Genomic DNA, 24,689 nt, shown 5'->3' on the forward strand with positions numbered 1-24,689 from the left:
AACACAAATTGTGGTGGATTTCAATCGAGAGAATGCGCAAGCGCCGATAGAGAGTGGTCTATCATGGAAGATATCGTGTTTATTGTGATTTAAATATATATATTAGAATCAGAATCCGTTTTATTGGCCAAGTATACTTACGTACACAAGGAATTTGACTTTGGTAGGTGTTTAACTCTCTATACATTCAACAAATAGACATGTAGCAGTAAACATTCAGTAGACAAATAGTAATATAGACACATACTGTACAATAGAGACAACAATATACATACAGGCACATATCAACATAATATACAAAAATACAAATATACAAATAAGACATATATGTTGTGATACTGCCTAATTTCTGAATACTGTCGCTAGATAAAGTAACCGGTCTAGTTTTTGGCAAGTGAGTTTTACACCTGACAAACTTATATACTTTATATTCTATATCGTTGTTGTCCGGCAGAACCTTGTATCTCCATATTTGGTCATTTTAATTTTTTTCATAAATCAATGCTTTAGGGCTGCCACCTCTTAGTCGATTAGTCGACTAATCGGTCGTTTTGGTCTTAGTCGACTAAGATTTCTTTAGTCGATTAATCATTTTTTATGCTTATTCATGCTTAATTACTTATTTCAGGAAACTTCTGAGCACATTTATGGTAAACACAAGATTTAAAGGGGTGCTTTTGCAGGATTAATTGTGGAGAAACTCAGTTTTACAGATGGTTAATTAACTACATTTATATTGTGTTTTTCTAGTCTGAACCACCTCTCAAAGTGCACAGCTCTGTCAATTAAATCAACTAATCGATTAGTCGACAAAATCCTATAAGTGTTAGTCGACTAAGAATTTCTTTAGTCGAGGACTGCCCTACAATGCTTATCGGTCACCCTTTATTTCCTCTGTGGTTTTTACGAATCTCGAAACAGTGGCGAGGCAGTTCCAAGGCAAAAAGCTCAATTTAAATGTTTATTTATAAGTTTTTAAGTGAGCCTTTTTCCATTTCCTGAAAAGCAACGGTTGTATAGAGATATCAGAGGGGGGTAACGGCAAAATCAGTGTCGCCAGCTCGTGGTATACAGCGTGTCATCACCCGGCCCAAAAGAGTTGAACGTACAGAGAGGTATACAATGTTGTAAGATGAGGCCTCCGGCTCGGGCCTGGCTTCACTCCAACGTGTGTGTGTGTGTGTGTGTGTGTGTGTGTTTTTTCTCAGTTAGAGCGAAAGCGACATGGGGTGGATGTGTTGACTGGGCCATGACTGGGTTAGTTGCACATTTGGGGGGTGGGGGTGTGTGTACTGTGACCGGGCCAACGTAGCCAGAGGGTCGGCTGTTTGTGTGTGTCTGGGGGGGCTCTCTCTGGCTGGGGGGGGGGGGGACAGGAAGTGCATGAACTTTGACAGGATGGAGAAAATGAACGGGCAAAAAAAAGAGCGATTGAGCGAGGGAGCAAAAAGGGAAAGTGAGGTTAGAGAAAGGGTAAAGGGGCGAGAGAAGACGTATAGAGAGATTGGGGCGAGCGAGGTTTAGTGATAGAGGAGAAGGGAAGGGAGGTCAGAGAAGTTCAAAGGGGGTGAGAACAGGGACAATTTCATGGGAGGGAAGCGGGGTAAAAAAAAAAGAGTAGAAAGGAAAGAAAATGACAACAGTGCATTTCAGGCACTCTTAGTTCAGCAGCTGTTTAGTGTTAGCGTCACGTGAGAGTAGAGTACTAGAACATTTTTAGCTTGTAATGTGAATGTTTATTTTGGATCTGAAAATAGACATGCAAAATAGCCCGAAATCTCCAAATTGACCAGAACGTGACCAAACATTGTTTTTTGCCAGTAACACTTTACTTGAAGGGATCTACATAAGGGTGACATGACACTGTCATGACACACGAACCCTAACCCTAACTCGTCATGACAAAAAGACAAAGCCTTATGTCATGAACGTTCATGACCTGTTTATAATGTTTATGACCCGTTCATGACAGTGTCATGTCGCTCTTATGTAGATACCTTCAAGTAAAGTGTAACCTTTTTTGCCTGTAGTGTCTGGCCTTAAAAAGCTGCCAACTCAGCATTTGTTAATCCGGGTACCCGCGGGGTCTTAAAAGTATTAAAGTCTTAGATGTAATATTCTAAAAAAAAAATAAGGACCTACAGGTGTTGAATTTCATTTACAGAGGTTTTCAATCTTGTTCCTTCGTAGGATTAAAATAAATGCCGTAGCTTCATGAATATTTTGTGTGGGGGTAATGTTTGAATTGACTTTATTTTGTATATTTTGTTTCATAGCATAAGAGCTCTAAATGCGACAAATATTGTATTCATGTTGTGTTATTAGTAGGGCTGCTCCCTCTTAGTCGATTAGTCGACTAATCGGTCGTTTTGGTCTTAGTCAACTTAGATTTCTTTAGTTGATTAGTCATGTTTTATAGTGGTGTCAACAATAATTGATTTGGCAATGCGGGGCATGCACGATTCAGCATCGATGCGGCAAAGTGCCATAATCGATTATGTCACTGTTTATTTTCTGGCATTGAGTGGACAATAAAGTTGTGAAGTTTCTGGCCAGCACGGGCCAGTCACTGTGGCTCTGTCTGCTGCATCAGCACACGTCACACAGAGCGGCACGAAGCGTGTGAATGTTAACATGTCACATTTTCACCTCAGGTAATTTATAACCAATTAATTTGGATACAAGCGTTGCATTTTGGATTCTGAACAGCGATGCTCGCGCTGCGCGCACACACACAGCAGGGCTGATGTGTGTGCGTTTCACGCAGCACATGTAGCTAACTGACTGGAAACGTTACCGGGGATTATTTACCGCCGATGGCGCAGATAAACTAACGCTACACTCGTTATCCTACTGTAAGTAGCCTACAATAAACCCTCAATGATTACAGAGTCAATACTTATCAATACCCACCTACCTGTTGTACAGGCAGAAAGCGATATTTTAGTCTGCGCTGTCCACTCTCGTCCACCGCGCTTTGTTTGTAGCCTAAGTGTTTATCTTAATTCACAACCAATCTTGAACTTTGGACAAACAATTGTAAAGGTAGCTGCTGTCTAAACGAACCATCCTCTCCGCCGGAGTGGTAAACCTATGGATGTATTTTAAGACCAGAGTAGGGATTTTTTTTTTTATGTTGAGACCTGCTCATGACTGATGAAAAATTTGCCTTGTGTGCAGTAGAATGTTGATGCATTGCATCGTAGAATCGAATTGAATGGTGAATCGTAATCGAATCGAATTGTGAGGGCAGTGCCAATGCACACCCCTAATGTTTTATGCTTTTTTTTTCATGCTGAATGACTTATTTCCAAGAAACGTACGAGCTCATCTCTGGTAAACACAAGAATTAAAGTGGTGCTTTTGTGGAGAAACTCTGATTTACAGATCTGTCGATTAAATCAACTAATCGTTAGTCAACTAAGAATTTCTTTAATCGAGCACAGCCCTAGTTATTAGAGTACAAACGCATTGTTGTATACCCAACGATTCAGATATTCAGATAACATTACTTGGTAAATAGTTCTTTTTTCGGGCTCCCATCCATCCATCCATCCATCCTGACCTTCCATTCTGTGACTGTGAAGTTGGCATTACATTTAATACTAGGTGGTAAAAACTGTCTTTATAAGTCTTAAATGTAACTTTTAGAATCCGGGGGGGTACCCTGTTAATGTGCCGTCGAGGCTTTTCTGCATAACTGGAATTTGAACTGATGAGCAAGAAGAGAGGAGGGACGGGGAAAGGTCTGCTGGGGATGTAACGCCGACGTTTACAGGAAGGAGAGAGGGGAGAGTGAATTGGCTACGGAGCGATAAGGAGTAAGGAGAAGGGTGGAGGAAAGGAGGGAGGTCACGGGTCGGTTAAAGGGGCAACAACAGGAAGACAAGGGTGAAAACGCCACACGGAGGGGGAGAGATTAGAGAGAGGGGTGACTTCAGGGGTGAGAGAGAGGCGAGGGAAGAAAACATGGATAAGGAGAGATGGAGGAGAAGGGAAAGGAGTGTGTTCAGTCTCGGGGAAGGTGTTGAAAGGTCTGGCCTCTTCACCTCGGGGGTCAGCCTCTCTCTCTCACACACACACACACACACACACACACACACACACACACACACACACACACACACACACACACACATAGTGTTTGGTGTTTTAAGCCCCCAATGTCGTCTTCCAGGCAGCGCTGCCAGGAAGGCACTAGGATTAGGCAATGGTTAGGGTTAGGTGCCTTGAAGTCGACGGTCGCAGTGCTACCTTGAAGTCGACGTTGGGGGCTTAAAACACCATCGACACACACACACACACACACACACACACACACACACACACACACGTCTGAAACTGTTTTATTCATTAAAGTGGTGTCGCAGCAGTTTGAGTGACAGGCCATTGGGCAGAAACGTGGATTTACCATTAGAAAATAAAACCAGACTGTCCAGCACAGTTTGCTGCACTGGGCTGAGGGATCGACTGGAAAAATCATGAAATGAACACACACACACACACACACACACACACACACACACACACACACACACACACACACACACACACAGTTTGATTGTTAAATGAGAAGGACTTGTACTCACAAAGGCACGTGCATGTACCAGTTTCATTTATTTTTCTAGTAAACCTGGACGTGGAATCCCATTTGCAATCAGGACCACCACTTTCTCCACGTTTTTTTTTTTCTTTTCTTTTTCTTTCCTTCTCCTCCATCCATTCTCCTCTTTCTTCTCTCCCTCTCTGCCTCCGTCTTTCCTTCTCTTTTCCGTGTTTGAAGTCTACGATTTTCCCAGCCGTAGTCGAGCAGCGCCTGGGCCCGAACAATACTCCTTTGTTACGCTCTCTCACACACACACACACACACACACACACGTGCTGCACGTTGAGAAATATGGACAGAGTAGTGGTCATTGTAAACACCAGACTGAGGTCCAACACAAAGAGCAGAAGAGAGGGAAGCAGAGGACTGGTCCAACACCCAAATATTAAAGGGGTAGTTCGGACCGACACGGAAGCCAAGCTAATGCACTGCTGTGGACGGGGGCAGCAGCTAAACGTACATCGGACACCTAAAAACATCTATATCAGTTTAAGTGTACGCTATATTTTTATTTCAGCGCTTTTCCCTTGCTGTCAGACAGCCCTTTACGACGGGGGAACTGAAGCCGTTATCTCTGCTTTTTTCAAAGCCACCAGACTCCTTTTTGACAAAAACAGTAATTTTTTACCTCACAGAACACGGGAGTTGCTGCTCCACCTCTGCCTCCATCGGTAAGTTATGGTTGGTTGGTTAGTTAGTTAGTTAGGTAGTTAGTTTGTGTTATTGTGTGAATCCGAACTCACCCTTTAAAACACCAAAGTCCTAGCCTGACAAGCCAGACCCACATCAAGATGTTGGGTCTGGGAACTCCCCGTTGGCGGGGCTCAATCCGAGGGGCGGGATAAACGCTTGTCTTTCAGATTTTCTCTGCACGCAATAGGATAGCGCTACAACCAGTCAGAGCAACACTGGTTAATAGATTCAACTTTTGCCGTATCCTCTCTTCCAGAGTTGTGGCCAAAGCCAATTTCAAAGACCGCTGTTCGACAGCAGCAGCAGCAGCCATCTTCTTTGTATTCAAGTAGCAGGGAATTCACGCGGAACTGTCGCAACTCTGCCGTCATTATGTTAAGCCCCACCCACCGACTCTATATACGATGTGATTGGCCCGGCTAGAGTTTGGCTTTTCCAGCTCTCAAGCCAACGGAGAGTTGCTAGACTGACCGTGGCTGCAGATTACATTTGCTGCTGCTAAAGGGTGCGTCTAGATTTCTAGGCTACCAAAGTCCCACAATAAGACTCCTTCTTATTATAGTTTTTTCCTTTTTATATCAACTTTTCAATTTGATAAACTCCTTCATAAGTTACTTTGTTTGTTTCTTTATTTCCATCTCTTTCCGCATTTTCCTTTCTTCCGTTGTTTCCATTTTCTTTTTCTTTCTTTTAACTCGTTTCTACCTCCTTTCTGCCCGATCTGTATTTCTCTCGCTTTCTTTGCCTCCAGTGTTTTTGTGGCGCACGCACACACACACACACACACACACACACACGCAAACAGACACACACTCGGGAAGAAGGAGCACTGTGTAATGAAGGGTTCACGGCCACTCGATGCTGCTCGTTATAATAATAATAATAATAATACACATTGTTCAGCTGAGGGTCAATCTGGGAATTAAAGAATGCACTTCTGTCACCTCACAGCATCCAACTAAACGTGGTTCCAAAACACTATCTAGATTAGGACCAGTGAGGTTAATATTTCCAGCATCCACTTTATTGTTATGGTTGTAGCGTCGCGATGTGTTTTCAACGGACATTGTTTAACACACAGGATTAAAGAGCGCAGTCGGGCTTCAATGCAAAACTCCCTCCTGAATCTTTAGTTCTTATTATCCTCGTAAGCTCTGTGAATAGCCATTATTTGAAGTTGAATGTGTCCATGTCAACGGCAGAGCTTACAGACAAAAGCAGTAGCAACAATAAAAAAAAAGAGAGAAGTTGAATTTACCAAGCAGGAAGTGTCGAACCAAATGATGATATTGTGTCCTATCGTTGTGGAGCTTGACCTCTTCTACTAAGGATACAAATCAGGATATCTCGGCCCCTCTGCCATTCTTCTTGAAGTCTTTAGTATCTTGTGAGTCCTTCCACTTTTTTGGAAGTGCAATGCTAGATATAAACACTGAATAGGCAGTTGCACGTTTTAAAGTCCGGCTCGTCGTTCTCTTCCCAATTCCGGCGCAAAACGAACCTAGGGGGGGTTAACCCTTGTGTTGTCTTTCCGTCAACCTTGAAAACAACACGTTTGTTTTTGCTTTTTCCAACGTTTTAAATTGTAACATTTTTCTTCTACACATTACCGCATATTTCTACGTCCCATATTTTCTGATATAAAACAAAAATTGAAAACGGGTCACTGTGACCCAAAGTCAACACGAGGGTTAATAACACGTGTGTACCGAGTCGACCGTTCTCTGGGATCTGTTTTCATGCTAATCGAATGTGACCAGTTTTAGCGCAAAACGGTAATTAGCTTATAACGCTAGTCGTCGGGGCACGGGTAAAGTAGAAAGATATCGCTATTTCTACACCGCTAACGAGGCTCAAAGTAGCACCACACTTCCATGGTAGCATAATGAGGGTCCCTACATGTACACCGAAGCATTGAGAACTTTGAAAGTGTACAGACGGTTCATAAAAACATTGTTTATAAAGACAGTAGCGTTCACATTTACATGCGGGCGCCATCTTGGAAAAACCGTCACAACCAGACGAACGCCGCACTCGAGCTATGTTACTGGTTACACGGCGTTCGTCGTTCGACTGGTCATGTGTTTTCCCAAGATGGCGCCCGCATGTATACGTGAATGGTTATAAGCTAATTAGCAGTTTGCGCTAAAACGGGTCACATTCGATTAGCATGAAATCAGATATCAGAGAACGGTCGACTCGGTACATGGGTCATAAACCCCTAGGTTCATTTTGCGGCAGATTTGTCCTTTAAGATCCAGATAACCGATGATGACTGCAGTCCTTCATCCTGTTAAAATATTTAAAAACAAACAAGATCTAAACAAAAAAAGTGTATTGTAAAAATGTGGATGGAAAAACAGGATAAAAAGTCCATTTCTGGCAGACAACTCACCACACGCACAACGGGGATATGCCGCCATCTACAGGCGACTAATGTAACAGACCGTTACCGTGACTACCGTGAAGGGTTTCTCTAGGTTTGAACATTGTTGGACACATTTGGGATAGTGTAGGTACACAACTCACATATATCTAACATAGGTCTAGTTGTTTTGAGACATTTTAATGTGGAAAAGTTACACATTATATCTTTTTAAAAAGGAGGTCTATTAACCAAAACACTGTAACACAAATACATTGTGAACATGTGTGTTGTGTTGCTGGTTTCTTTTCTCTTTGATTTACCTTGGCTTTATGGCACTAAGGCACAGTCATGTCAAACGTCCAAGTTAGTAAAACACAAAGATGGGTTTGTTGAATTCACTGCATGTATCTGCTTTTGATTCCTGTATCTTAAGAACCTTTAATCCTAGTGATAGCAGGTATTGGTCACCGCACATTGGCATTAAGTGTGTGTGTGTGTGTGTGTGTGTCTCTCTCTCTCTCTCTCTCTCTCTCTCTCTCTCTCTCTCTCTCTCTCTCTCTCTCTCTCTCTGTATGTCTGTGTCTCTGTATGTGTTTCTCTCTCTCTGTATGTGTATGTGTGTCTATCTCTGTCTCTGTATGTGTGTGTCTCTGAATATGTGTTTCTCTATCTGTGTGTGTGTGTGTGTCACTCTGTATGTGTCTGTGTGTGTGTGGTCAGTAGGTAAGGGGGCATGTTATCAGGCCAGACCTGGGCTCTTATCTCTGACCTCACCGAGGACTGTGTGCCCTGGTCTGGGTCCTAGATAGTCCCGAAGTTTCTCACACACGGCAGAGAGGGAGATAAGAGGGAGAGCTTCTGTGTAATGGAAGGAAAAGATACGAGGTGGTCCAGTTTGGAAAGGTGTGTGTGTGTGTGTGTGTGTGTGTGTGTGTGTGTGTGTGTGTGTGTGTGTGTGTTTTGATGTCTGACTAGTGACGCCAACCAAAACGGAACCTAAGTCATCAAAGACTATCTCACTCTTACACACACACACACCAACTTTTCCCTTCATTCTGTGGTTCTAACTTTTGGTTTTTATACCTCATTGAATTTATCCTCTCCTAAAATCAATTACAGCCTCAAACATTAGATTACGTTACATGTCATTTAGCTGACGCTTTTATCCAAAGCGACTTACAATTGCTATATATGTCAGAGGTCGCACGCCTCGAACCCGGATCTCCCGCACCAAAGGCATGTGTCATATCCACTGCGCCATCACCACCCCAAACAACCTTAAACACTTGGCTGCGTACCTTGCTGTTGCTGGCGATAAAGTGCAGCTTCACATGTTAAGTTTACAGTTTAGTTTAAAGAGCATACAGTGGTTATTCTGACATCTCAAAAGCTTTTACAAGGACATATAGGACATAATATTGAACAGCAACAATATTTTAATACACGCATTTAAACCATTTTGGCTTTGACGTGTCCATATTTTCTATTAAAGGGTTTTAGCTGGTCCTTAAAGTCTTTTAAAAATGATTTAATTTACAAATTAATTTACAAATATGGTTTATATTACTCTTGTATTCATTTAGAAACAAGGGGTTTAGGGGTAAGTAAACTTGACTATAAAATATTGTTCAAAAAAATGTAGCTTTTTCAGACACTCCATACCACCTTACCTTTTATCATCATCCATCCATCCATCCATCCCAGTCTTACCTGTAATCTGTGTTTTAGGGTTTGCGTGATGTGTTTGAGAACTACTACAGAAAGCAGAGGAGGAAACAGGCTCGCCTTGTTCTGCAGCCCCACTCTAACATGGTATGACCCTGCACTGTCACTCCTGTGTGTTTTTGTGTATGCATTTACTTTTATGTCCACACACTCCTAACTACACGTACCCTCCCCTGTGCACACACACTCCCACTTCCCAGTCCTACACACTCATTAATCTATAATTTATGTTAACTACTGTTTCTGTAATAAAGAATATTCAACCAACGGAAGATTTTATGCTATAAACACATCAAAAAAATAAAAACATTTAACTTAAAATTATGGGACTATCTGAAAATGATATTTTTTTGTTTTTTTATCATTCTATACTATACCGTTGCCGTTGGACTATTTATCTCTCTTTGTTTCTCTCCATCTCTGTCTTTCTTCCCTCCGTTTGTTATTTTCTTTCTTTTACATTCCTAGCATGAAACTCTGGAGGGATACAGGCAGTACTTCAATCAGATTGTCGGGTAAGTCCCTCTTTCAGTCCATCTTTACTTAACCTCTTCATCAATACCGTCTGACCTATATCAGTGCAGATAGTATTGGGACTTACAATCTTCGTTCCCAGGATCTTGTCCTTCCGTTTGTTCCAAAAGGTTAGAACTGAGCTGGGGAAAAAAATCGTTTAAAGTTTGCTGCTCCCTCTACATTGAATAAGTTACAGAAGTCCATGGAACTTAATGAGCTGGTCTCATTGGTCGCTTTTAAGAGGATGTTGATTGACTTGGAGGCAGCCACATTTTTTGGTTTAAATAAAATAAATAATAGTCTTCAGAGGTTTGAATATTTTCACAAAATAAAAATATAAAACAAATGAATAAAAAAAAACTAAATATATGTCAATTCATGACAAAATCTATCAACATGTCAAAATCGAAAAAAGAAACGTGTAAATATCTTCAAAATGGATTACTAATATGTATCGACAAATTTTCCATTTTAGTCTATACATTAGGGGTGTAATGTATCGGTTTATTTCCCATCACTTCAAGCGAATGACTATATATACCTATTAGAGTGAGGATCGGGGCGCATTTTTCTGTCCGACCCCGGTCCGCGTCCGACAGGCATTCAAATATTTGTCCGAGCCCGACATGTGCCCAACAGTTAAAATCTCCTTTTTTTCCTCATGCTAATGACACGTGTGCGTTTATTTGTGTGGAAAGCTTGTATTAAGCAACTGTGGGAAGGCATTCGGAAATGTCAACAGATGAGCGCATCAGCGGTTGTCACAGCTACATTAACAAATTTCCGCACGCAGGAAGATGGATGTTAGGGTAATATTTTAAATTCATTATAATCACAAAAAAACTAAATGTTGCATCAAGTGAAACAGGCCCATTGGCTACCTCCATAATAAGCTGTTTTAAATTTAAAATGTTCAATGCCTTATCGCGCTGATGTGACCGAGCCCGACCCAAACATCATTTCTAAATATCTGTCCGAACCCGGCCCGGCCTGTCGTGTCCCGTCGGGTATCCATCCTCTAATACCTATATACGTAAGAGTATGTTTTAGACCTTTTAAACTCTGAGGTGCTCCTCCCCGGGGGGGCGGCACAGGAAATTTAAAGGGGGCACATGGAGAGAGAGCCGTCAGCTGCAATCGTCAGCAATGATCGTACTCCGTTTGGGAGTCCTAAACCAGTCACGTCTGAGCACACAGACACGATACTCATATTTTAGGATTCAGCGTGACTTACACATCCCGATGTCATCATCTCCAATGTCCATTGCGAATAACTTTCCATAAATCCGCTTAGAAATCTAAGAGAAAAAAACCCACTCCATATAAATCCAGAACTTGAGCCTGAGAATCATCGTGTTTTCACGTTTTCTGCAGTATGAAAGAAACCCAGTGAAATTTTTTTTGTAGACTCCAGGATTCACAGCACCTGACCAAGAAGTAATGCAGCACGTAATCAACCGGTTAAAAAATGTGACTTAAGATAAAATAGATTAGATTCTCCCGAAGTAAATTTGTCTTGGACAAACAAACGATATCTGCAGTTTTTTGGGGCATTTTTAGGACTTTATTTGACAGGACAGCTGAAGACCAACTGAGCTACCTAATATCTGCAGTTTTAAAAGAATTCAACACAACATAGCGCATACATACTGTACATAAAGCACACAGATTGTTGCATCGCTGGCAGCTGCTTGTACACCCATGGGTACACTGCGAATAGGAACTGCTAATAGCTCTTTCGGCATACTTTAAATGCTGCCACTTTCAAAAATGTAAATAAGCAGGTCTCAAGTTTTAGCCCATAGCTAACTTACTCTAGCCTCGTGAGACCGTCCTGATCTCGCGAGCTCCAGTTTTCCACTCGCAGATCAGTCTGGCATCTTGAGGCAGAGAAAATTTGGAGCCGTTAGCCAAACGACCGGGCCAATCAGCGTTGGTTTTGAGGTGGGTAAGGTGGTGATAGACAGATGGTTTATCCAATCAGCTAAACAGTATTTTCAGACAGCGGTAGCCGCTCGCTAATGCTTTTTTTCTCTTGGATCCTTCTTTTGGAATATGGTCCGTGAACCTGAAATGGTGCCTTTTTATTCCTAAATTCTCGTTACACAAACGGCAAATATCCTTTACCGACATGTTTGCATGCTGAGCGAACGAGCTATGCTTTGCCTGCAGCAGCAGGGGCGGGCTTGTGGTTGTATTTTCATACGCTTCGTGGATCTGATTGGTTGATTTGGCCCGTCTATCACCAACATAGGTGATGGACAGATGGTTCATCCAATCAGCTAACCAGTATTTCTGCCCCTTCCCAAAAGTTCTCCAACGGAAAGTTCCCAGATGGATATGCCGAGCAAATGCGAAGCAATCCATCTGGCGGAGTCGGGTTAAACTTACTCCGCAACATTATGCTTCCTGCTTACATCGCGTAAAGCCCACGAAATATGGAAAATGTAGTTCCAAAAGATTTATGGATATTTATGGATGGGTGTTCGTCTTACTTTTGCCCTGTCTGGCCATCCATTATCTTCTATCCTTCCCTCCCTCCCTTCATCCACCAGTCACCCTTTCCCTGACTTCTTTACTCCAGACATTCATCCGCCCAATCCACACGATCACTCCATGCTTACATCCACGTGTCATCCACTTTACCCACCTTTCCATCTATCCATCCACCTCTCCATCTATACATCCACCCATTGTAAACCTCAATCTGTGTAACTTGGCAGAAGACGGAGTGAGAGACGGTGAGAAAGAGGAACGTTGAGTGAGAGCAAACAGTCTACGTTTAGCGACGCCTCGTTTCATTTCATTTGAGTTGACTTCTGACCGTTTGACATCTCCGTCTCTCCTTCCCTCTGGCCGTTTGTTTTCCATCCTTTTTCATCCCTCTCTGGTCACACTTGCCCTCCCTTTCTTATACTTTTCCTCTCATCCATCACTCCATCCAACTCTCTCCGTTGCATTCACGCACACACCCACGTCGGTGACGATTGATAGTGTGTGTGATGGTGGTTGGCTCATTGCTGTTATTCCTTCTGTCTGTCTGACTGCAGCAGACACTTCTATAAACACACACACACACACACACACACACACACACAAAAAGGCGCACACACTCTCAGGCCTGTTATTAACATTTCAAGTCTTGGAAAGTACCATCCCATGGTTCTCTATCACTTAGCCATCCCTTCAGCCATTCTTCCACTCATTTCCCATCCGTCCGCCCTTCCAATCATCATCCTTTTTATTCTCAGTAACAACTGAGCCGCCTGTTGTTAAAGTTGCCTCATCATTCACTTATTCAGTCAACCTTTATTTACACTCCGTGTGATATACAGAACAGGAACACCAAATATATTACATCTCGCAAGTACAAAGAAAATGGGAAAACTAGCATTAAAACATACAACGTTGTCATTAAAAGATTAGATAAAGAGGATAAGAAGCATAGATTTTTTTATTTAAATCAAACAATTAAGGGAAGTTAGGATTTCGTGCAACCTGGACCTTATTTTAAAATTTCATTTTAACCTTCATTCGTATCAGTATTAACAACATAGTTATTACATTGAAGGGGGTACTGTTCTCGCAGAGGAAATGGGAATAATGGAAAAGGTGGAAAAGGTCAAAGATCAATACTAAAAATCCCCTCTACCCATAATCCTTTTATTCTCAGTAACAACTGGACAGCCTGTTGTTAAAGTTGCATCATTCATTCACTTATTCATTCAACCTTCGGTCACATTCTGTGCACACAGAACAGGAACACCACATACAGTATATTACATGTTGCAAAGAAAATAAGAAAACCAGCATTAAAACATACAAAGTTGCCTTTAATAGAAAAGATAGAGGATAAAAAGCAAACGGAAATCAAAATTATGGGAAGTTGGGGTTTCTGGGGTTTTCAAGTCCCCACATGGACCAAAAGTATGGCAGTGGACTGGTAGCTGGAGAGATGCCAGTTTACCTCCTGGGCACTGCCAAGGTGCTCTTGAGCAAGGCACCGAACCCCCCCCCCCCGCCCTCCCTCCTTGCCTTGGTTACCTTGTTTCAAGCCATTCTAGCGTGGTATAGAAAACCTACAGGAAGACTCGATTTGTGCCAGTTCTCATTAATATTCAACAAGCTAAGCTGTTTGAATCTGATTGGCTAACAGCTAGCCAATGAGAGCCTGGCTGTCAGAATCCTTTACCCAGCCCAACTGGGCAAGCTCATGAATAGTAATGAGCTCAGGCAATATGATGTCAGACTGACCAGCTTTTGTAATTGGCCTGATTTCTCCACTTATTTCTTTATTTTCAGTGTCTAGAGCTGACAGAGGAGGTAGCAGTTCATTTTCACATTCACAACATAACACAAACACATATGGACCTAACAGATTTCAAAATAATGCGAGTAAAAACGGTTTTGTATGGCAGGGCGCCTTTAATGATGGCTGCATTCCACTTAGGAGAGGCCCTGGTATTGTGCATGCTGACTCACTGAAATATCTTACTGGGACACTTGATGGTACTGAGCCATCGTTAAGGTTATCAGTTTCAGCTGTGCTTTTCCTACTATGACACGACAAAATGTCTGCTGTGAAAAAGGTCCATCAGTGCATGTATATGTACTGAGCATGTGTGTGTATTTCAGGCCTGTGTGTAATGTGTATTCCAACAACAGAGTGAAAACATTGTAATTTCCCTTGCAGGACTAATAAAGTATAAATTATGAATATTATAATTATTATTATTATTATTTCTGTTCTGACAGGGAAAGTGGAAATAAAGTGAAAGGTGGAAAATGTCAAATAGAAAATGTTACATATTTCAACCCTTCCGTAATGACAGAGACAAGACTACCCATGCACAGTCGGGCCACAGAGTCGACCACATTGTGACTCAAAGTGTTCTGGCGAGGCTCAGTTTGGGTGAGACATGTTGTCAGTGGACATGAACCAAAGTCACGGTGTGGGCGATTTGATTCCGTTTTCAGGCAGAAAGCAGTGCATATTTATGATTGACGAGCGCGGTCCATTGCTGGGACATCGACAGCTTTTTACGCTTGATTGGATGAATGCGCCACTCGCTCGCCTCTCATTAGTACTTGTCATGATTTTTAAACATCATGGTGGCTTTTCTGGAAAGAATAGGCCACACAGTTGCAGATTTATACTTTTTATATTGCTGATGTCTAGTTTAAATCATTACAGTCTACACTCTACAGATCTGATGCTTTTGCTAAAACTTTTTTTTTTTTTTTAAATCTCTTCAGTTGAAGCTTGAGTGACACATATGTGACATGATTCTTGTATGCCATGATTTATTAACTAAGTGTTATTCCATTGCACTTTGTTGAATTTATTTGTTTTCGTCATTGCATCAACTTTTCCCCTCCAGCCGAACAAACACTTTTTTGCGATAGTTGGACATTTTTCCCCCCAGAATATCTGCCGTTTCTATTATTTTTCATGTGCAACTTGAAAATGTGCATAAAACAGACGGGTGGGGAAAAACACATGCACATTATCTCCTAGGCGGTGACAACAAGACTCCAGGATTCAATGCACCTGGCCAAGAAATAAAGCAACACCTAATCCCCCATTAAAACTGACTTAAGATAAAATGGATTGCATTCTCCCGAAGGAAATTTGCAAAAAATATTTTGGGGGCATTTTTAGGCCTTTATTTGACAGGACAGCTGAAGACCAACTGAGCTACCTGGACGCCCCAATATCTGCAGTTTTAAAAGAATTTGAACACACAACATAGTGCATATATACGTACAGACATACAAGGGTAAGCTGCCTTATCAACATAAAATAATGGTGACATTTATTTAGTTTATTTTATTTATTAAAAAAGAGCTAACTATTTTGGTATATCATGAATTGTGCTCTGTCTTTGTTGTCTTTCTCCTCACCCTCTTGTCATTCCCTCCTTTCCTCCGTCCAGCTTCTTTGTCGTGGAGGATCACGTCCTTCACACCACACAGGGTTTGGTCAACAGAGCGTACGTGGAGGAGCTTTGGGAGTTGGCGCTGTCCAAACTCATCGCCGCCCTGAGGACGCACTCCGTAAGGACGCGCAGCCCAAAATACAAATACACGCTCGAAAGCACAAACTCAGTGTTCTCCCTAGCTTTTTGAAAGACTTTGAAAGGGTTTAGGCGTCCTTCCTCAAGAAAATGTGATGTTTTTCAAAGCAAACGTTTCTCCGCACATTTTGTGTGTCTTTTGTGTGATTTTTGTATATCTTTCTGGGGTTTTGCGTCTCTCTGTAGTTGTCTCTTTTTGGCCATTTTAGTTTTCTTTGGAATAGTTTTGGGTCTCTTTTTCACCTCATTTTGGACCATAATTATTACAATATCTGTGTCTAAAGCTAGAGCACATAATAAATAACACTCAAAAGCTTTAGGACAAAATTTGCGAAAGAAGTCCAACTAAAATCATTAGATCTGAAAAAGTCTTTTAGTTGAATTCATTCAGCTAAGGTGCTGCCCAAAAGGGCTCAAGTGCTGCACCCAAGAGTGTAATTTTTGGGTCCAACATTGGGGGGTGTGGGGGGGTTAAGATCTCCCATTTTGAGCAAAATTGAAATTTGGAACATCAAACACTGCATTCTGGGGAGTTTTCTGCATCCAGTTATGGTGCAAATGTCTTTATTTATGTAAAGGAAATTATAATTGTTTTTTGGGGTGGGTTGCACTGGCCAGGTTTGGTCATTGGGGGTGTTGTAAATTACTCCTACATGGCTGCATCTGAACTTTATAATGGCGGGGGAAAAACCCTGAAAATGTGCAATTTATTGTCAGCATTGATAAGACTTTATTACAATAAATACCGTAGCAGCTGCAGTGCGCTCTGACCTACTCCTCTGACTCCGCAGTCGTACTGTGACAACCCTGACCTGGTGCTGGATCTGAAGAACCTCATTGTCCTGTTTGCTGATACACTGCAGGTATGTATGTATGTGTGTATGTGTGTGTGTGTGATTAATTATACACTGTGACAAAGGGAAAGGATTGTCATCCCAGCAGCCCATGTTAACATCACGCTGTATGAAATTCATGGTTTTTTTTTTCTTCCAATTTTGGTTTTTCTTTAACATTTTGTTCTTATGTCCAGTCGTCTCGGCGTAAGCTATTTGACTCCAGGGACCCATGAAACTGGTTTTAAAGCATGTTTTGTAGTTTATAAAGGGACGGCTGCCAATCTCTAAAGAAAGACTTTTTATTCTTAATTCGACCTTTTCAGAAGTATAAGTCAGTCGTCTGATGTCAGTTTGCTCTCCGTGCATTTATTCTCCACAGTGTATGTATGAACTGACCTGGATGGATTGAGTGTGATGGATGGATGGATGGATGGGGGGGGATGGCGGGATGAAGGGGAGATGGAGAGGATGTGGGTAAAAACATTCAGAGAGGAGTGCGAGAGAACGAAGGGAGGGGGAAGTGATGAGTGGATGGTTACGATGCTCCAAGGTCCTTAGCGTGAAGTGATGAGGTGCCACTGAATGGCTGACTTCACCCAGTCTAAAGAACATCACTAAATGTGTATTTACTATTTTATTTTAAGACGTTTTTGTGATTTTGTCCACTTCCTTAATAGTAGCTTCCTTCAGAGACAAACAATAATAATCTCTTCTCAAAGAAAATAACTTTCCCACCAACGTATTTTGCGGACTTAGGAAGAAATATTTATATATATATATATATATATATATTTTATAAATTCAAACATTTATCTGCCAGGGTTTTTCTTGACTCTGAATGGGCCTTTTTTTTGGGAGGGGGGGACTATGCACGACAGTAAACATGATCGGTCCGCGTACAGTAAGGGCAATGAGTCTGTGTTACCTTATTTGACAGAAATCTGTATGCATTTGCCTGTTATTTCTGATGAATTTGAAAAACAAAAATGTTGATTACACTTGAGTAAATTAAACCCCAATCAACAGAACTGCTTAAAAAGTAATATTTAAATACTACCTTAAAGTGCTCATCTTATGCTCATTTTCAAGTTCATAATTGTATGTAGAGGTTGTAACAGAACAGGTTTACATGGTTTAATTTTTGTTGTACTGCACATTGCTGCAGCTCCTCTTTTCACCCTGTGTGGTGAGCTCTCTGTTTTAGCTACAGAGTGAGACATCTCACTTCTGTTCCATCTTTGTTGGGAGTTGCACATGCTCAGTACCTAGGTAAGGACTACTAGCCAGTCAGAAGCAGAGCATGAGGGTGTGCCACGCTAGCAGCTAGGCGAGCAAACGTGTGTTACAAAGTGACCACGTTTGTCTCTGAACTAAAGGCTGGACTACAATAGAGCTGTTTGGAGCGGTTTGTGAACTGTGTTTTCTGTTGGAGATAATAAGTCCCTTTGGGGTGGACTTTGGGCTTTTTCACTTTGTAAACCTGTAACGTGCACAAAAAGATATATAACACAATAAAGGAAAGAGGAAAAGCCAAAAAGCATAATATGAGCACTTTAAAAGTCCGACACAGCCCGACTCTAGATGGTAAAACAGAGATTGGCGCGCCTATTCAACTTTATGTTCTGCTTTTCAACTGTTGTTGTGGTAAAATGCTGTTAAACACAGTCGGAGAGGATTTGAATTGCTATCATTTTGGTGCTGGTGATTTTCCTTTGGGGCTAGCTAAAACCTCTTTTTTTTTTTTTTGGGGGGGTGAGTGCCAAATATTCCTCTATGCAGGAAAAAACCCTGTCTGCTCCTTTTACCATAAGTCAGCCTGTTGTCCTTCGAGGCAGTATGATTAAATCATGAGCAAATGCAACTTAAGCTAACTAAAAATTGACTTTCAGGTTGCAGAAGAGATAGATTAAGTAGCACATAAGTAATACAAAATATATATATATATATATATATATATATATATATATATATATATATTTGTTGCTCTGAAAGATTGCAGGTATTGTCACAACACAAACCAGAGTGTATAAAGAGTAGTTTCCCACTTGGAGGTGTGAAAGGTTTAGCCTTCATCATGTCCTCCTTGCTCATCTATGGCCGCTCTCTCTCATACGAACTCCAGACATTATGCGGAGTTTCCCTTTCACAGTTCACATCAGACGTTTTCTCATCTACTGGAAATGCTCTGTTTTGGTTTAGGCGGGGGGTGGCGCCTGGGCAGGAGGCAGGACATGGCGCGGATTACACCGCGGTTATGTAATGGAGCCGGCGTCTCTTTCCGTTCCTTGACTTCGTCTGTCGATTTCGGCTTTGGCCTTTACCGACATTAGTTACCGAATGTCACCGTCTCTTCAGTCAGATATTTTTGTTGTCCTCTTCGTGTGAATGACCTTTCTTCTTCGTCACCCTCAGATGTTTGTTTTCTTCCGGTTTCGCGCCAGAAAACGTCATCGGCACGCCCACCCGCTCGCTGTGAATTCTCCGGACAATGACCTGCTCCTTTCACACGTGGGCTCAATCGGACATTGGGCAACAGGCTTTGTAATCGCGCGCTGGCAGGGTGAAGTTGCGTTGTCACTTACAGCTCCGCCGGGTCACGTTTAGGGAAGTTCAAGGGCTGCGGCGCGTGCGAGGAAAGTGCTCGCGTTTGCACGTTGAGGTGCATCTGGACACTTGACCGGTTGCGTTTTGGTTCTCCTTCTCCCGCAGGGTTACGGTTTCCCAGTGTCGCAGCTGTTTGACATGCTGCTGGAGATGAGGGAGCAGTACGGAGAAATCCTGCTCAAGAAATGGAACGTCACCTTCAGGTACTTTTTTTTTTTTTTTTTCCACTTTCAGGATTACTGAGACAGTGAGCAGTGTGTGCTGCACTGACCTGCCCCTTTCTAGTCATAAGGTCATGTAGTTTGTGGGACTACTACTACTACTACTACCCCACACACACACACACACACACACACCCCCCAGCGTTGGTTTGTGAGAAACGTCCTGGTTTTTGAAGTTTTACGACCAGCTGGAGAGAGGAAGTGTTTTAAAGCAAACGTCCGGAACATTCTCTACCCTTCAGAATGGGTAATACCCTCACAAGAGTGTGTGTGTGTGTGTGTGTGTGTGTGTGTGTGTGGGCTTACATGCCATTGTTTCACCATCGCTTTAGTCCAATGACACCAGTGGGACTTGCAGCGAGAACGGACAAACAAACACATATCCCTCTCTCTCTTTCACACACACACACACACACACACACACACACACACACACACACACACACTGGGGAAGCCACAGGAATGTTGTGTTGTATTGTTGGAGAGGGAGCGCTCTCCGGTTCACGGCCTCTCCATGGAACGTTGGAACGTCCGAACTCTGGAGCGCCAACAAGAAGTGGGGGGTGGTGAAAGAGGGGAGGGTGGTTTAAAAAAAAAAAAAAAAAAAAAAAAAAACTCAAGCATTAGAATGACCCCCAATGGGATGATTGTGTATTTGTGTATATATATATATATGTGTGTGTGTGTGTGTGTGTGTGTGTGTGTGTGAGAGAGAAGCTGATGGCATCTATCTCATTCCTTTTGATCTCTTTTGAATGGTCTTAAAATAGAAGATAGGAAATGATTTACCTGTGATTTGTATGTTTTTTTTTTAATTTTTTTTCTCGTCCCCCCTCTCATATCCAGGCAGGTGTTGGACCAGGACAACTTCAGCCCAATCCCAGTCTCAAACGAGCAGGAGTACAAACACTACACTTCGCAGTTTCCCCTGCAAGACCCCGAACTGGACAAGGTAAAGAAGGGAAAGAGAGATGGAATGAAAGTGGGAGGGCGAGAGCAGATGAATGGCGGGATCAGGACACTTCAAAATGGAACAAACGAGCAAATAAAGACAAAGGAAAAGCTCTCCAGAGGAGTGCGAGAGAACGAAGGGAGGGGGAAGTGATGAGTGGATGGTTACGATGCTCCAAAAGTCCTTCGCGTGAAGTGATGAGGTGCCACTGAATGGCTGACTTCACGCAGTCTAAAGAACATCACTAAATGTGTATTTACTATTTTATTTTAAGACGTTTTTGTGATTTTGTCCACTTCCTTAATAGTAGCTTCAGAAACAAACAATAATAATCTCTTCTCAAAGAAAATAGGGCAAGAGCAGATGAATGGCAGGATCAGGACACTTCAAATTGGAACAAACGAGCAAATAAAGACAAAGGAAACCTCTTCAGAGTAGTTTCAGTTGAGTCTTTAATTTGGAAGATCCCCTAGAAATAAACTCTGAAATATGAAAATTTGAAAAAAAAAAAAAAAAAAAAAAACTTATCCTTGTTTGTTTTTTTTCGCTGCAGATTCCCTTCCCCAAGAAGCTTCCCTTCTCCGAGTTTGTGCCAAAAGTCTACTGCCAGCTCAAAGAGTTCATCTACGCGTGTCTGAAATACTCGGAAGACCTGCATCTCAGGTACACTAGCACACAAAATGATTGCGTTTCATTCGTCCACCATAATAAACCCAAAAATTATTTTCTCCATCATTTTCTGCCACACACACACACGCACTCAGATACGGCAGACTTTCCTCTGTCGATTCTTTCCATTCTGACCCAGGGATCTCTGTCTCGTTAGAGTTGGCTTCTGTTCCATGTTCTGTCGAGGTTAAATGGTGACCGTGTGTGTGTGTGTGTGTGTGTGTGTGTGTGTGTGTGTGTGTGTGTGTGTGTGTGTGTGTGTGTGTGTGTGTGTGTGTGTGTGTGTGTGTGTGTGTGTGTGTGTGTGTGTGTGTGTGTGTGTGTGTGTGTGTGTGTGTGTGTGTTGTTTACCGTTGATGGAGGAAATAACCAAAACAATGCAGCCACTTTTCTACGGAGGAGACAAGCAATCAGGAAACAACTTCCGCTGTCCAGGAGGATCCCACAGAGCTGGGATTTATACACACGCACACACACACACAGAGGTACACATACATGAACACACAGGCTCATATAGGTGTACATGAACTCACACAGGTTTCAAACTAAATAGCACTTCCCTTTATCCATGCTCATATCCTTGGGGGGGTGTGGCTTTTTAAAAAAGAAATGTTTGTGTTTGAATTTGGTTTTCAGTGTCCCCATGCTCAATAGTATCCCTCCATTGCCATCTGGACATATGCTTATGTGTTGTGAGTTTGGTTTAAGTGTGTGTGTGTGTGTGGATTCTCCGTGGGGGCTGGGAACCAGGGAGGTACCATTGATCCGTGACCGGCGGAAGAAAGAGACTGAGGCAAGAGGAGGAGTGATTTTGGGGGGGGGAAGTTGTTTAATTAAAGGGAAGAATTTGGAAAATAGAAAAAAGAGAAGGGATGAAAAGAAAGACATTAAGTGTGTATGTGGTTGTGTGTGTTCAGACACCTACTTTTTTTTTCCTCACGGCACAAATCAGTGAAGCCATTCAAACCGTCGCCTTAACCGCCATAATAAGTCATTTAAATCCTATATTATGAAATAGTTCCTAAATAAACTCCTTAAATCCATTCACGATACAACTTTATTGTCACCCAGGGCTGAAATTCTTTTTGCATCCATGGGTAGCTCATATTAAAAAAAAAAAAAGGAAAAAAAAAAAAAAAAGAGAGGACATAGACACACATACAGACATACATAAGATGAATAACAGCAAAGGACATACATGGAACATTACCACAAGTGACATGAACACCCAAGTAAGGAAACGAAGCATACATGTATAACAACAGAAAATGACATGGACCTGACACAGGGTGAAAAGAGGAGCTGCAGCAATGTGCAGTAAAGCAACAATATGGTGTTTTTTTTTTTTTTTTTATTTAAACCATGTAAACCTATTCTGGTACAATCTCAAATGACAATTATGAACCTGAAAATGAGCATAATAAGGCCACTTTAATGTCTACCTTTGTTCCAGAATTGCCATTTAGAGGCCGACTTTGCTGCCGGCCATTACACATTTTTTAAGTCTTTGCACTGCAAATAAAAACGGCGGTAATAAGCTGGACTTTGTGGCGGGCGGGACGGGCTCAACGCGAAGCCCACGAAGCAAGTTTTACACTCGTCGTTCTTTCTTTATCCTGCGAGTTGTCTCTCTGACAGATTCTGTATTGATAAAGAAGACCCTAAAATAAAAAAACATACACAAACAATTAAAGGCATAACCGGAAACCCAGTAGGAAACGCCCACAGCTCATAAAAGATATGAATAAGGTCATTAGTAATTGCGTAAAACAAATCCCAAAGTTAGTTTAAAGTGTTTTCCTTGCACTGAAATACATTTACAAAACAAGCCGCTAAGACACGTGCGCGCTACCTGTCGTGGTAATAAACATGACAAAATAATTATTTTAGCAACCGTCCATCTGAACGATCACAAATGTCCAAGCAGAACGGGTTTCTCTCCGCTCTCTTGCTGACCAGACAGCACTAATCGCTCTCCTCAATCAGAGTAATGACTCCACTATTTGACCCGGCTTGATTTCTCACGGTGCTGCACACCCTCGCTATCTGGTTACCGCGGCGGCACGCCTTCCTGCGCCCGCTTCAAAGAGGCGCGCACAGATGCACGGGTCCGGAAGCAGACAGGATGATGGAGCAGGATTGTGGCCATTGATCCCTCGGAACTCTGACCTTAACCTCTGCTCCCACTTCTGATTTAGCGGAAGGGGAGTGTGTGTTTGTGTGCGTGTGTGTGCGTGTGCATGTTTAGCTACCTTTGTACTTCAAGTGTGTACCTTGTGCATTACTTTTCTACCTCCACGTGTGCATTTTCGTTTTGCTGTGCAATTGTTTGAGTGGGTCGTAGGTGTTTTAGAGCCATGCCCGCTAGGAATAGCAATGTTTCTCTACAAAAATTACCTTCTTTTTTTGGGGGGGGGCAATATTTCTGAGTGTTTTCAACTCATTGCATACTTTTTGTAGAACAAGATGGGCTCCTTATTTAGCCTACTCTCTTCCTGTGCGAATCCATGCCAGTCTTTGGTAGAATTATATAGTATGGAAGCGCTCAAAATGAAGAAACCCACTTCCCTTTTATGGAGGGATACAAAGTATTTTGACAGCGTTTGCTTCTACCTTCGAGGCCGCACACACACACACACACACACACACACACACACACACACACACACACACACACACACACACACAAAGTAGTAATTTACATCCAGAAGCAGACATAAACCATATCATTTGAGTTGCCTATATGTTGCTGATGATCTTGTTTGTTTTTCTTTGTTTATTTTGTATTTGTATCTTTTTATTTGTATATTCTTTTTTTTCATTATATATTTGTCTTTTTATTTTTAACATATTAAAAAACAAAAAATGGACTTAACTAAACTAAACCTCACTTTAGAGCTGACAGAGAATTGGGCGCCTGGTTGGCTCACCTGGTGGAGCGGGGCGCCCACGTATAGCGGTTTGCTCCTCGACGCAGCGGGCCGGGGGTTCGACTCCGACCCGCGGCTGCGTGTCATTCCCCTTCTCTCTCCCCTGTCAAGTCTAAACTGTCCTGTACAAATAAAGGCCTGGAAAAAGTGCCCCGAAAAATAATCTTTAAATGAAAAAAAACAAACAAGATCTGACAGAGAATGAGTGTAGGTTTGGCAGAGGCTCCGGTGATGAATGCTGCTCAGCTCTGTAATGTTTCAGGAGAAACGGGACATGAGGTGATGCTGGCATAGAACCATTTTTTTTGGGATAGACATCAACAACCTGGAGCCTCGAGGTAGAACAACCGGCCTGGTAGACGGCACGTTTGCCGGTTTACCTCCTGGACCAGCCGTCTGCCGCAGACATGGCCCGTAGGCCGCACACTCGACCCCGAACTTCTGTCCATCCCGCGCTAGAAGACCGTGGGTGTGAACGTGTCGAGCTGTGAA

The 24,689-nt window shown here is 42.2% G+C and overlaps 1 protein-coding gene across 4 annotated transcripts in view; it reads left to right on the top strand.

Moving 5' to 3' along the window:
- The window catches only part of exoc6b (exocyst complex component 6B), a 125,822-nt gene that overhangs the window by 43,980 nt on the left and 57,153 nt on the right, over positions 1-24,689 (top strand). For all 4 annotated transcript variants that reach the window (XM_028606137.1, XM_028606138.1, XM_028606139.1 and 1 more), the window contains exons 9-15: positions 9,396-9,479; positions 9,861-9,907; positions 15,845-15,965; positions 16,777-16,848; positions 19,531-19,628; positions 20,493-20,598; positions 21,152-21,261. In XM_028606137.1, coding sequence (XP_028461938.1) covers positions 9,396-9,479; positions 9,861-9,907; positions 15,845-15,965; positions 16,777-16,848; positions 19,531-19,628; positions 20,493-20,598; positions 21,152-21,261 — 638 coding nt within the window. The remainder of the gene's footprint in view (positions 1-9,395; positions 9,480-9,860; positions 9,908-15,844; positions 15,966-16,776; positions 16,849-19,530; positions 19,629-20,492; positions 20,599-21,151; positions 21,262-24,689) is intronic.

This window comes from Perca flavescens, chromosome 19, assembly GCF_004354835.1.
Source record: "Perca flavescens isolate YP-PL-M2 chromosome 19, PFLA_1.0, whole genome shotgun sequence".
In the NCBI taxonomy this organism is placed as follows: Eukaryota; Metazoa; Chordata; class Actinopteri; order Perciformes; family Percidae; genus Perca; species Perca flavescens.